Genomic DNA, 14379 nt, shown 5'->3' on the forward strand with positions numbered 1-14379 from the left:
CCATTTCCAATATCCTTGTTATAATTCCTTGAGTGGCTGAGGAGTTTGAAGGGCACGAGATTGGAAATGAGGGTTGAACTTGCATATTATGCAGATCGGTGGGAAGACTGGTTGCAGAGCAGGAGGAGGTATAAAACCCCCATGGCTCTTTGACTTCAATCTCTGTATTAAGGTCTCTGTTACCATGTTCAAATGTATACCCAGGGTATCTTCTTCATTCTTCTCCTTTGAAACTTGCATGGGTTTGTGTCAGTGTAATTAATACACATATCTGTCTCCTCCACTAGCATATGATGACTCCAGTCTTCTTAAAAGTATTAGCTGGGTCTCATTCATTTCAGAATTCTTTCAGTGCCTAGCACAGAGCCTTGGGACATACCTTATTGAATAAACAATGGCTGTGTAATCTGAGGGCCTAGGCTTGAGGTTTCTCTCTGCCCCCTTTAGGCAAATCATTTAACTTCTATGAGACTCCGTTTTCTCATCTCCAAAACAGGAGGAAATGAGTGTCTCTGTTTGTTCTGGTTAGTGTGAAGTTTTATTGACATTTCAAGTAAAAACTTTAATAAATGTTATTATCATGTTAGTAGGAAAACAAGTATTTAATGAGTCTGTTCTTTGTATGTAGACTTACATATATACTTTGTGGATTTAGTTGTGAGTTGAAAGTATTCCTATCTTTCTCTGGTTCTTACATGTTTCTTGGTTTTAAATTAGGCACCTTTAGGAACACATTAATGCCTTGGCCTTGATAAAATTTTCTTTTAATGCCATGGAATATTAAAAATGCGTAAATGAAAAATAGAACATTGACATTCTAATGGTTATATTTTGGGGTCTATATGTTTTTTACAAATAGTATAGTTTTACTAATTCCATGATTTACATCAAAGTTGAACCTTATCACTTGATATATTTTGGGAGAAGTAATAAATATGATGTCCTTAATTTTTTCACACCTTTTCATCCATAACTCACTAGAGCTTTTTCTTAGACATTTGTGCATTGAACCCATCTCAGAAGTTATATTGCCTTATAACTTTGTTGTTATCAGAAACCCTCTGGATTCAAGAGATCCTGCTTTTGCTAGATTTATTTTGGTAGCAAACAATGATAAAGTGAGTTTTTAGCTTATTGCTGTATTATATTCATGAAAAGACCCTGATTTTATTAATATACAAAAGAACATATTAATATCCATACATCATACTTTTTTGGGCAGAGCCTGTAGCCCTTTATAACCTCTCAGTTCACCTAATGAGTTAAAGAAAGATGATTGAAGAATGTGGCCAATTATTCCATAGATTTAAAGTATAGTATTAAGCAACTTTTGTCCTTTAAAATAAGACAATTGTCTTGCAAACACTTGTTTATTTGTAAGATAGTATTTGGTCTTCCTTTAAAACTTGTGTAATAAAGGAGTTCTATGGCTTTTCAATTATGTACTTTCCCAGATTTGTAGCAGCAGTATCAGGGTTTGAGCTGTGGTCTGACCCAGGAAAAACCTCGGTGTGGGGTGTCAGGTGGAGCATCACAACTGAGTCCTGTAATCAGAAATTAGTGGTGGGCTCATTTAATAGTTGCAGGGACTCCTGGAGAAACAACAATGGCCGGGGGGGGCAGTCCTTGGACAGGGGAGGAGAAGAGATGCAGATTTAGGACATTACTCTCAGGCCAGAGTCTTGACCTCTGAAATGAGAGATGGCTGGGTGCTCGATTCTGCTTTGCACTGATTTACTTGCAGTTTTGAATATACCATTTTGCCTCATTTCTCAGTTTTCTCTTCTGTAAAATGAAGGAATTTATACTAGTTTACCTTAAATTGTCCCTCCAGGTTTTACAGGTCTTTATTTTGATGATGTATAATTCATATTCCAAAGTTAAATTGTACTTATGGCTTATAGTTTATGATTTCAAAATGCTTACATTTATTTTAGCCCTTTCTCATCCTCACTCCACTCTGCCTGCTTTGTGGCTGCCTAGATTTCTCCAGTACATTCTTCCTTCATTCTTTTCCATCTCTCTCTCTGCCACTTCTGATCTCTCTTCTCCCCAGCTCAGACTGAGCTGTGGACCAATTTTACTAACATCTTTGTTGATTCTTATCTGCCTGTGTTATCTCCGGGTGAAATTCCAATCGTTGAGTAAGTGCTAGGGCTCCATCCCTTCTTTAAGAGGCTGAGAGCCCCTTGGCAGTATGACACATCCAGGCTGAATATTATCGACCCTGCACATTTTCAACATCATTATTTGTTCTTGGTTGTTCCCTCTCTCTCTCCACCCTCTTAGCAACTGTGAAAAATCTTTACAGTAATCTGCAAACCCCACCTTATTCCTGCCTCACTGTCTTTGCAAACTCCCATCTCCAACTCCATAGAAGACTTTTTATTATTGAATATGATCTCACTTTGTCTTTCCCTCTACTCACCCACATACCTAAGTACATCCACACCAATCCTCAGAAGAAAGGGAAGCATTCCTCTTGTTTATGACAGAGCTCTTTACCATGGTCTTGCATCAATTTTCTGCCCACTTCTCTGATATGATTCCATTAATATCTCATCTTTTTAAAACTTAAAACATCTTTCTAACTTCGTCTCAAGTAATTATTAGCTTTGTGACCTATGGCAGATTTCATATCCTCTCTGTGTCTCATTACTTCTTCTGTAAAATTGCAGTTATAATGTACATATTTCTTAGGAGTTTTGTAAAAATCAAATGAGACAATGAGTAGTAAAGCGCTCAGTGTGGTGCCTGGTAAATTGCTAGTTAAATTCTAGATATTGTATTAAGTATCTATTGCAGTTTTGTGAAGAGGTTGGATTAGAGATATAGATGTGGGAATATTTGGTACATAGATGAAGAAAGAGAGGCCTCCCTCCCCCCAATTAACAATCGAGATGTAGGTAGAAAAGTGACCTCGTTGAGGACTGAAAAAGAATTTTCATAGAGGTAGGATGAAAACTAGAATAGAATGTTTCCATAAAAACCAAGGAATCAAATATTTCAGAAAATCATTGTGTCCAAAGCAGCAGATAAATTCTGAGGTAACAAGGGGAGCATATTTTGTTTAGCTTTCTCTCATTTTTACTTCTACTGTTAGTGCAGAGGGATTCATAATAGCGAAAATTTAGAAATTAAGCATCTTTCATTAGGGAAACAGATAAAGAGAGCAAGAGGGAGAGAGAAGGGGAGGGAGAAAGAGGAAAAGAGAAAATGAGAATTGTGAGTATCTGAATATATGTCTAGGGGTTTTAGGAGAGATAAGAGGAAATTAAAAGAAAGAACTTGCAGATTCAGGAGAGGTATAAGATAATAGATGGGGCAGATATCAGAGAAACTGGATGGGGATGGAGTAAGGAAAACAGCTATGAAAATTGGTCTTCCCAGGAGAAAGAACACCACATCCTCTGCAACTGGAGAGAACAGTATAAAAATAGCTTATTCAAAGGGACAGTTTGTCAGGAAGTTCAGGGAGTGTAAATCTGATAGTTTCAAATTTTTCTTGGTAGTAAAAGTTAAGGTCTTGTATGGTAAACAAGAGGAGAAGAAGATGGGTAGGGTCTGACAGAAAAGTGTCAAGATTTAGAAGAGCCCATGGAAGAATGAAAGAGGCAATTTATCAAGGATAAAATCTGGCAAGTGCTTGTAGAGTAAGAGTCCGCATGCTCTGGCTCATGGGCCAACTCCAACCAACTGCTTGTTTTTGTGTTCCATGAGTTGAACATGGCTTGTTGAATTTTTAAAGGATTGTCAGAGCAAAACAAAACAAACAATAAGCAAAGAATATGCTGCAAAGACCATATGTGGCTTGCAAAGCCTGAAATATGTAATGTTTGGCCCTTCACAGAAAATGTTGCCAACTCCTGTTCTAGTGTCACTAGTGTAGCTCTAAGAGATGTCAGCAGCCTGACTAAAACAGGATTTTAATTGACACATGGTGAGGGATAGGTCTGGGGTACCAGCAATGTTCTATTTGTTGTATATGAGTGATACTTACTTACACAGGCATTTGTTTTAAACTTACTCATTAAACTCAGTTGGTGTGCTGGTTAATCAAACTTTGAAAAAAAAAAAGCTCCGACTTGTAGTATTAGCCAATTTCTGTGGTGTAAAGGCCCCCACCATGGTCAGTTTCAAACTATCAGAGTGACAGCACTGAATGTGGAGTTAGGAAGAGATGTTTAAAATTAGTTCTCCCAAGCCTATTTGGGCCAGTTCCAGCACACCACTGATATTTCCATGTTATGGACTCTGCTTCTCTAGGTGTGACATGTTTCACAATTGGGAAAAAAAAAAAAAAAAAAAAAAAAAAACTTCTAAAAGAAAGAATTGAAGGAGTCTGAATTTCGACAGTATAATGTCATTAGGCTTTTTTTTTACAGCTAGGAAATAGGGTATGGAAAATGAGCTTGTTCTTTTTTATACCACATGAATTTTCTGACCCACTCTTGCAAAATGAATTCCCTAAGCTATAGAGAATTAGGAAAGTGGCTACTTCCATTTCCTGTAACAACAGCCTGGTTCTAACACTAGAGCTATACTGAAGCCCAAGAAGATGGAAGGTTGGTGAAGCTTCAACATTGCCTCAACTCAGATTTGGGGATGTTAGAATTTCTGACACCACTGAGTCCTCTTCAGAGATTAGATTATAAACGGAAAGGCCCAGAAGTTGAAGGACACAAATGGAAGCCATCCAGATAGGTCTTTGCAATACCTGGATCAGAATCAGGAAATCCACCTCTGTGTGTCTGTGGGAACCACTGCCCTCTTAGAAGAGAAGTTTGGCTTCTGAAAGACCCCAGAAACTACAGTTGGTCACTGTCACTAAACAGACAAGCTTTTTTGGCTACTTTGATAGGACAGCTTTTCTTTTAAGCTCTCAGCTTGGCTTTGGAAGACCACGTGCTCCAGGACACATCAAGAATCACACCTCAAACAAATTGTGGAACTTCTGTTTTTGTTACAACATATCATAGCAAACCACCACATTTTCTGTTTCCTGTTATTCTCCAGTTTCTATAAACTTTAAAATTTTTAATTAGGCTATACTATGTTGGCCTTTGAAAGTTAATGAAATGCCTAAAAGTTATTATTTTCCTCTGTGAAAATTCTGGGCTAGAGGAGAAATATCCTGGCTGTTCAGTATGGATGGTTCTCATTAGAGTTTCATGCTCTGTAAAGAAATGCGTCATTAAAATTCTCTCAACTGCTTTTAATCAATGTAAGCTTTGATTAATAATGAATTAAGAAAAAATGGAAATACCCTAGGCAGTTTGACATTGATCATAGAAAGCTATAAGTGTTATTTGCAGTAGAATGGAGATTTATTTAGATAATTTATTAGGCAGAGTCATCAAAATATGTAGTCATTAAGAAAATATGGTAATAGGTGTCTGAACAAAATATAGTAAGACAACCGTTTAGAATAATTAGAGGCATGATTTCTTCCCCAAATCGTTTTCCATCTAGCTAGTTTAAATTTTACTTTTAGATCCCATCACATCTTGTAATATATCTAGCTTGTCTTTTCATTTCCATTTTATGGTGCTAAGGATTTTTAGCCCTGAAAACCAGATCATGGTGATTGTTAAAACTGGGAGTGAAGGGAATGGATAGTGGACGGGGGATCCAAGGAGCTGGTTCGTGAGTAATATGCCAAGGTTGAGGGACCCATGTTTTGACTACTCAAAGGCCTTTTGGCTTGCTTGCCAAGTCCTGGCTGCTTTCTAGACAGGTGCAGTATTACTGCTGTCTTTATGAATCTCATAATTCTGAGGTATAAAAAAAATGTAAAGATCAACTGATAGCTTTCTAAAAATTGAAATTTTTGAAGGGCTAAGGGCATTAACACAACAAGTTAAAGAAAAGTCAAGAAAGTTTCAAAGCAATTGGACAGTTGAATCTTTTTTTTTTTTTTTTTGACTCAATATATCTAAGTTCTACGACTGGATTAAAAAGACAATATTGTTTCATACATCTACCCACTCTTTTTGGAGATTTTTGGAAATGGATCAAGTGATCAAGTCCTTTAAATATTATGTTCAAACAAGATATTCAGTCTTAATCTGAATTCATGTTGGAAAGGAATACTTTTGTAGTATTATAATAAACATAAATGTAAGCATTTAAACCATTATGTTTGACTTTTATAAACTGGAATAATACATTTTAAAATCTATTGTGTACTTTGATATAAATCATTTGGTACCCTGTAATATTCCTTTACTTTCTTGAAATCTGAGTTATTCTAAGTAACCATTTGTAATTCTGTATATTTTTTCAAACCTAACTATTCATAAACGTGTGATTTATTTTAGGTCATTAGAAATGTTTGTAATGTCCTGGAAAGCTCTGGGATCTCTTTCCTGTCTCCCGTCTACTCGCCTACTGCGGTTGCCATTGATACCTCAGAGTTTCCACCACAGTACACTAAGCGGTGTTGCCAGCGCCAGTACTATCCCACCACATGCCTTCTCTCCTTGACTTGCTACCTTCATATGTCTAGCAAGTCCTTGAATAACTAGTTAGCCTAAGTCACCCAAAATCTCTAAAGCGATGGCTAGACAGGCTTTTAGTGCAGTGACACATAGACTTATTATTACCAGTAACTATTTTTTTTTAATTTTTAAAATAATTTCAGACCTTACAGGACAGTTGCAAAAATAATACAAACCCCTACCGAGAACTCCAACAACCTCCTATCCCCCCAGATACCCAGATCCATGAATATTAACATTTTGCTGCCTTTGCCATATCATTCTGTCTATCTGTCTGTCTGTTGATCTGTCACCCATCTATTTCTGAATATTTGAGAGCAGATTGCACACATCATAATTCTCGAGCACAAAATACTTCCATGTACATTTCTCATGAACAAGGATATTTACTTATGTAATCACCTTAAGTATAGTTATCAAGTTCGAGAAATTTAACACTGATACAAATCTTACATGGACTAGGTACACCAGGCACTTTGGTAGATGTTAGAGATGCTGAGATCAATAAAATGGAACTCACTTCCCAGAGGGATGTGCAATTGAGAAAAATCATTGCTTACAAGGGTATGTTTAGTATTGTAATAAATGTCTGCACATTGATTCAGTAAAGTATCATTTTCAAGGGATGCTAGCATTTGAACTAAATCTTAAAGAATGAGATGTAATTATCCAAGTTAAGGAAAGGCATTTATTGAGTACCTACTATAAGTCAAGCACTGTATTAGGCACAGTAGCTATCTATAGTCGTGAGCAAAAGAAGTGTGATTGCTGCTTTCATGGAGCGTTCCTTTTAAGTGGGGAAGACAGGCAATGAATGAGTAAGCTAATTAATATATCTCTCTAATATAGCAGATGATACTAAGTGCTGTGAAGAATGTTTCTCCTTTTATCTATAAGGGGGAGAATGGTACCACTCATTGAGATGAAGTAGAACATAGATATAGGTATAGATAACAGATAGTTTTGCTTTGTTTTATTTTGTTTAGAATGGATTCATTTTAGAGTAATGGCTGAGAGATGATACAGGATCTCGTTAAGCACTTTCTATAGACATTCTGCATCTGAGCAGGTGAGGGGACCTGAATACTGTAATAAGTTCTTTCCTCAAGCTTATTTTCTTGAGACTGTTTTCAGGTTCTGTTTTTCAAAACAGCTATGCTTTCTTATTTTTCATAGTCTGCTCACCTTTGGCTTTAAATCCTGTTCTTATTTTCTCCATGTCCCCTTGGACTTCAAACTTTAGACCTTCCCTTGCCTTATGGCTCACCCTCCACTGGGTTTTTGACACTGCTCCCCTTTTCTCTATGCTCCAAACCAGATGGCTGGCCACATCTGCTCCAAAGACCTGCCACAGCGTCTGGGTCAAGCCCCAGGCCTACGTTGTTCAAAACAGGGAAGTGAGATGGGGAGGATGATGTCTGTGGTCTGACCTGCTGCCGTGGAAATACCCATGGGAATTCAACAGGTAGCTCAGGAATAAGTCTGTACTGGTGATAAAGATTTGCTGGCCATCACCGTGTAGAGAAATCAAGGCACCCGTGATATGGGTTTAATTATTAAGGGAGGTATATCAAGTGAAAAAGAAGCTCAGCAAAGAATTCAGGTCATTTCAAGAAAGGACAAAAAACAGGGAGGGGATATTCCTGTGAAGGAAACAGAAGGAGAATAGAAAAGAGAGGAGAGCATTTCAAGAAGGAGAGTGGTATTCAGAGAGTCAGTTTGAAAAATATTTGCATTACTAACTTATAACAGTTTTTGGAGGCATGGGAAAGACAAATCGGACGGAGATGCAATGAGGAATGTGTATATGGTGAAAGGGGGAACTCGTGAAGAGGAACCATTTATCCGTTGGCTCAAGAAACTTTCAATCTAAGAGATTGAGGGGCCACATTATTTTAACTCTCTAGTCTGTTTCCTCATTTGTGAAATAATGGAATTAAAGTAAATGATCCCCAGCCATTCTCCTGCAGTGATATTTTATCACTCCAGGAGCTAAATCATTTCTTAAGAAGGAACTCAAAGCATAATAGACTGGTGCTTTATTATTGTCGTAACGGGCCAGCCCTGTAGTGGGCTTATCGCTGCAATTGTCGTTTTTGCAAATTTGCTCCACTTTTAAACCTGCGAGCAATATGGTACTTGTTTTGTTTTCTTGCATTATTTGCATGTTACAGAAGTTCATTGCTGTCATAGTTGACCTAAATTCCTAATTTGTTTTCATCAGTTAGAAAGAATGTGCCACATTATTTTGAAGCACTAATAAAAAGAAATAGAATAGAAAATGTCCTACATTTGCAAAAAGGATTTACAAATAGAACTTACTGTTTTTCATATTAGGTTGTTAAATATTACTTCTAAAATGTTTTTGTAAATCTCTTTTGAATCCCAGGTATTGCAATTTCAGATGAACTCGATAAGGTAAGTTGAACTATCCATCTAATGAAAAGAAAAAATAGATCTTACATTTCAACATTTCAATTGATTGTCTAAATTCAGAACATATATTTGTTTGGAAAAGTGTGCTAACATTTAAAATTTTAAAGTTGTATGTTTAGATTCTTTTATGAAAGTTATTGCATGAAATGTATAATATCACCTACTCTTTTGACCTTTAGAATTTGGTTAGAGAAAATTGAATCACTCCAATTACTTAATCACTATATTATAAAAGGAAAACTAATAAAATTATATTATGTAAATTATTTGGACACTGCCAGTATCTAGATGATGAAGATGATGATACAGAGGACACTTATCCTTTTCTAGAGTACCCCTTGGAAACCTTAATTAGTATGATTTTTTTTTTTTTTTTTTTTAATTTTCCACAATGATGGTACCTTGGACTGGGGTGCTATTTGTAAAGGTGATGAGAAATGAAATGATTTGAAATATACTTTAAAGTTAGTGTCAGTGGAACTTGCTGATGTATTGAGTGAGGAGAGTAGTGAAAGAAATCAGTCAGTGATGATTCCTAGGTTTCCAGGAGGAGCACATAGGTGAATGGTGGCGCCTTCTACTGAAATGGGAAAAACTGGGGAAAGTGCCAGTTTGGCAATTTGGGATAATTTAAGAGTTCTCTGTTAGGTTGTTTACTTTGAATTACCTACTTGATATGTTTATATTATTGCTCATGGGAGACATTTGGTTTAGAGCTATACATTTTGGAGTCATTGGGACAGCAGTTACCAAATTTTGGGTCTCAGGAACTCTTTACACTTTTAATAATTATAGAGGATACCAAAGAGCTTGGTATATGTGGGTTATATCTATCAGTATTAACTGTGTTAGAAATTAAGGCTGATAAAATATTATATGTCTATTCATTTTTAAAAATAGCAATGATAAAAACACTACATGTTAAAAAAAAGTAACATGATTCTATGAAAACTAACTATATTTTCCAAAACAAAAATATATTAGAAAGTGACATTGTTTACATTTTTGAAATTGTCTTTAATGTTTGGTTTAATTTAAGACTGCTAGATTTTCATATCTGCTACTGCTGCATTCAGTCTATCGTGATAAGTTGTTTTGGTCGGAAAAAAAAATCTAACATCAGATATATAGTTTGAAAAGGAAAGACAACCTAGATATAGCTATTAACAGAATTTGGGGAACATTAGTCCTGATGTTTCACTAAACAGAAAACTATTTATACAGAGACAGAGAGACAGAGATATATAGATAGAGATACAGATATAGATAGAAAAAAATGAAAGTATTTTATGAAAAATGGGATCATAGGAAGCATGATTTAAAAACCCATAAGTTATAATGCAATAATTGTATTAGTTTTACAAAAACAATAAAATCAGTATTTCTCCCCTCCAAATAGGTATACACCTTTTAAATTCTGTATCTATGGAAATGTATTTCTGTGTTACTAAATAAATAAATAAATTTTGGGAATATACTCTTAAATATGAAATTCCTTTAATAAACCTTCATACTATTTTAAAATTGTTTTAATTTCTATTTGTACTACATGCAAAAGTAGATTTAACTACATATAACAGCATATAGAAAAAGTAGCGGGTGTGTTCTGGTAAGTGGATGCAGCTTCTCTGGCTCTGTCCTGATTTTTCTCGTCTTTATATGTCCCTCATAGTCTCATCTCAGCTGATTTCCTTCTTGTAATGTGACCTTCCTTACAATTTGCAGAAATTTCATTATTTTGCAGTTATGTTTCACTTTCATTTTAAGCACAAAGACATAATTTCTAAGTTCATTTTCTCCTTCCAAAATATTCTGCAAAACCCTGGTTGCCTGATTTGCCAGTTAGTTTGCATGGGATTTGCACTGTGCTAGCTTTTTTTTCAGTGCCCTGACTCACAGCAGGGTTGATGTCTGTACATTTTTTTTTTGTGAGCTGAATAGCTTACTAATTGTTCCTTGAACTGAAAATAAATTTACTCTCACTGGATAAAATTATGGCTATCCTCAGGATGTTTCCTTTTCCTTCCTGCACACTAGCTCAAGGAGTTTCCATTTAACTGAGCTTCTCTATACTGCTGATTTTAATTTATTTACCTTATATTTTTATTTTTGAAAACTTAATGGAAATTGCTAAAATGTATTACACGTTTATTATTTTTCATTTCTGCTGCTGAAGAAAAGTCCCAACAGTTGCAATAAGCTTTTATTGAAAAAAATATTTGTTAACAGTATAAAAAAATAGTTCTCATCCTCAGACCTGTTACGCAAAGGGAAGCAGATAATACAAAAGAATCACGGGCACTGGAACACCTTGTCAGTCAAGTCCAGGTTCAGAAGCAACCCAGCCCCCTAGTTTTGACTGATGGCCAGAGCCATGGCTACCATCATTTTGCCTGCCTGGGAGGCACCCTCAGCTGAGATGGAGAACCTGTCCCCATAGCACCCTCTGGTGGCCATGAAGCCCACACTCCATTATCGTGCATGTTCAGTGTGTAGGAGAAAGTGAATCTCAGGCAGGGATTAACAGTCAGATCAGAGTGCTTTACAGTTTGTGTTGACCTGTGTCTTCACTGTCATAATAAATACTTCTTTTTCCTTTTAATCTTCCCTTAACAACCTTTGGGGTTCATTAAAGATATATTTTCGTAACCTTTTGTAAAATACTGATTTATTCTCATATTCTAATTCAATTGTAATTTCATCGAAATAATTTTTATGACCTTTGAAGTTAGTTTATGGATCCTGAGATAAGTAATAAGAATTATTAATTCTACTTGAAATGAAAAATAGAATAAATGAGACTAATGTTATTTTTTCAAGCAGTTTTTTTTTTTTTAATTGTGGGAATTCTGTCAATTCCTTATTCCTGATATTTTCCTTTCCTTTTCCCTATCAACTTTATTAGTTTTCTATTGCTGCTGTAACAAACTAAAACAACACACATTTATTATCACAGTTCTGTAGGTCAGAAGTTCTACAAGAGTCTCGCTGGACTAAAATCAAGGTGTTGGCAGAGCCGCATTCCTTTCTGGAGGTTCTAGGGGAGAATCTGTTACCTTGTCTCTTCCAGCTTCTAGAAGCTGCCCATATCCTTGGCAAATAGCCCCTCTCCTTGATCTTGAAAGCCAGCAATGTCTCCCTTTAACCTTAGCCAGGAAAGGTTCTCCAACTTTATGGATTCGTGTGATTTAGGTTGGGCCCACTCAGATAAACCATGATATTTCCTCATGTTAAGGACTTTAACTTTCATCTTATCTGCAGTGTCCCTTTGCCATGTAAGGGGTAACATATTCACAGGTTCTGGGAATTAGGATATGAAACATCTTTGGGAGAACATTATACTACCTCCACAGGCACCATCTAAGTTCAGATTGTATTACTTTCATATTTATGTATAATTACCTTTAGGCTTCTTTGATACCAATTCATCCTTTGAAATACCATTTAGTAGATATAGTTGGTGCCTGTAGAGTTCCCTTTCACTAGGGTGAATAACCCTTCCTTTAACTGCTGTGAGTATTGGGTGCTTACAGACTCACCCTTACCCCAGGACGTGCCTCAGCCCAGTGGGAGCCGTCTTGCCCAGAGATGCCTAGGTTGGTCATCAGCCGGTGACTGACTGACAGGAGCTTCTATGATGTCATTCCCACTCCAGAGAGCCCCATGGGATTGGGCTGAGGAGGGACTTCACCTGAACTCACATCTTTGCCTGGCTGCTTCCCCATCTTACACTGCTTCCCTTAACTCTCTTAAAGGTTTTACTTGAAAGCACCCCCTCAAAAAATCACTTTCTCAATTTCTATTTCTAGGAAACCTCACCGAAGATACACCACCAGTGCAATCTTGTTAAAACAGAATATGCTGAAAAAGTTTTCCTTGATTCTCTGCTGCCTCCTATATTAAATACAGATTTCTAAGACTAGAATTAACAGTCTCCATGTTGTGGTTCAAATCTTTATTTTATGCTTTATTTCCCTCTTTTCTGTATTCATACTCTATACTGTAGTCAGTAAGGAATCACATAAGGCAGCCAGACTGCAAGTACTTCCAAATCATATTTTGTATTTATTTTCACATTTTTGCTCACTGTCACTCCTTCCCCTCTCTCCAACTATTTTCCATCCTTCAAGCTCTAGCCTTCCAAGATCACCCATGTAGAAAGTGACCTGATCTCTTCTGAGCTCTTAGAAAACACAGTGACTGTAACACAGATGACATTTCTTGTTTCATATTACAGGTATTTGTGTTCACTGCTTGCAGAAATAGCCTGGTATTCTAGAAAAATCCACAGATAGGCCTTGAATTGAACCTTGATCCTGATATTTACTAGTTGTCTGGATTTCAGGAAGTTACTTGTAGATACTGAGCTTCAGTTTCCTTCTCTATAAAATGGAGATGGTTTTGGTAAACTATTAAAACGACATTTTTTAGTTAATCACTCAAAATTATTTTAGTCAGATTGTTAAGTATATTCCAAATATGAAACATTTCAAATAAATATATGGGAAAATCATTCCAAAATATGAACTCCTTGACAAAATTCAGTCTTGAGGTTCTGTATCATTACTCCAAATGGGCCACAATTGAGTTTTTGTCAGTCTGGGTATCATCATCATCCATAAGGTCACAACACACCAGTGTTTCACCAGGAAGCGTAATATTCCTGCTACTGAATCCTAAAAAAAAGTCTCCCTTTTATTCTCATGAAGAAGATGCTGTATAAAATGTAGTCATTGAACATCTTCAAAAATATTGTGACAGTAAGACAATTAGTTTCATAGGAATTATTCAAATAATGTTTATTGGCCTAGGGAGATGTCATAGTGTAAAAGTAAAGCTCAGTTAGAATAATTTCACAGAAGGCCTCAAAAGTGAGGAACAGGGCAGTAATCCCTGATTTTCTGGCTTAAATAGAAGGTAAATTTTAGAGTATTTGTAGCAACAGATTGTCTGCTCATCTTTCAGACAACTCATTAGATATCCTACTCTATTTGACTAGCTCTTGCTATGTTAAATGATAATTAGTTGAGTTTCTGTTCCTTGAATCTCTAGATAAATAGTTATTAATAATAGCTAACCTATTTAGTATATACTCTATTTTAGACCCTGAGCTAAGCACTTCATATAGATTTTTACTTTATCCCAATAATAAAATATAGCTAACATTGATTAAAAACTTAGTATATGCCAGGCATTGTTCTAAATTATTTGCCTGTATTATCTAATTTAGTATTTACTAATATCCCATGAACTAGGGACTGTTATCTCCATTTGACTGGTGAAAAAATTGGGACACAGGGAGATTACTAAACTTACCAAAGGGCACGTAAATAGGAAGTAGAAGACGCAGAATGCAAACACAGGCAGATTAACTCCAGAGCTTGTGCTCTTAAAAATTACATCATATTGAAATAGACATTATTGTTCACCAGTTCAATAGATG

At 36.0% G+C, this 14379-nt stretch overlaps 1 protein-coding gene across 7 annotated transcripts in view; it reads left to right on the plus strand.

The window, feature by feature from the left end:
* Positions 1-14379, plus strand: part of C14H8orf34 (chromosome 14 C8orf34 homolog) — a 480113-nt gene that overhangs the window by 173500 nt on the left and 292234 nt on the right. For all 7 annotated transcript variants that reach the window (XM_037803247.1, XM_037803243.1, XM_037803245.1 and 4 more), the window contains one exon: positions 8890-8918. In XM_037803247.1, the coding sequence (XP_037659175.1) occupies positions 8890-8918 (29 nt within the window). The remainder of the gene's footprint in view (positions 1-8889; positions 8919-14379) is intronic.

Source organism: Choloepus didactylus, chromosome 14, assembly GCF_015220235.1.
Source record: "Choloepus didactylus isolate mChoDid1 chromosome 14, mChoDid1.pri, whole genome shotgun sequence".
NCBI lineage: Eukaryota > Metazoa > Chordata > Mammalia > Pilosa > Megalonychidae > Choloepus > Choloepus didactylus.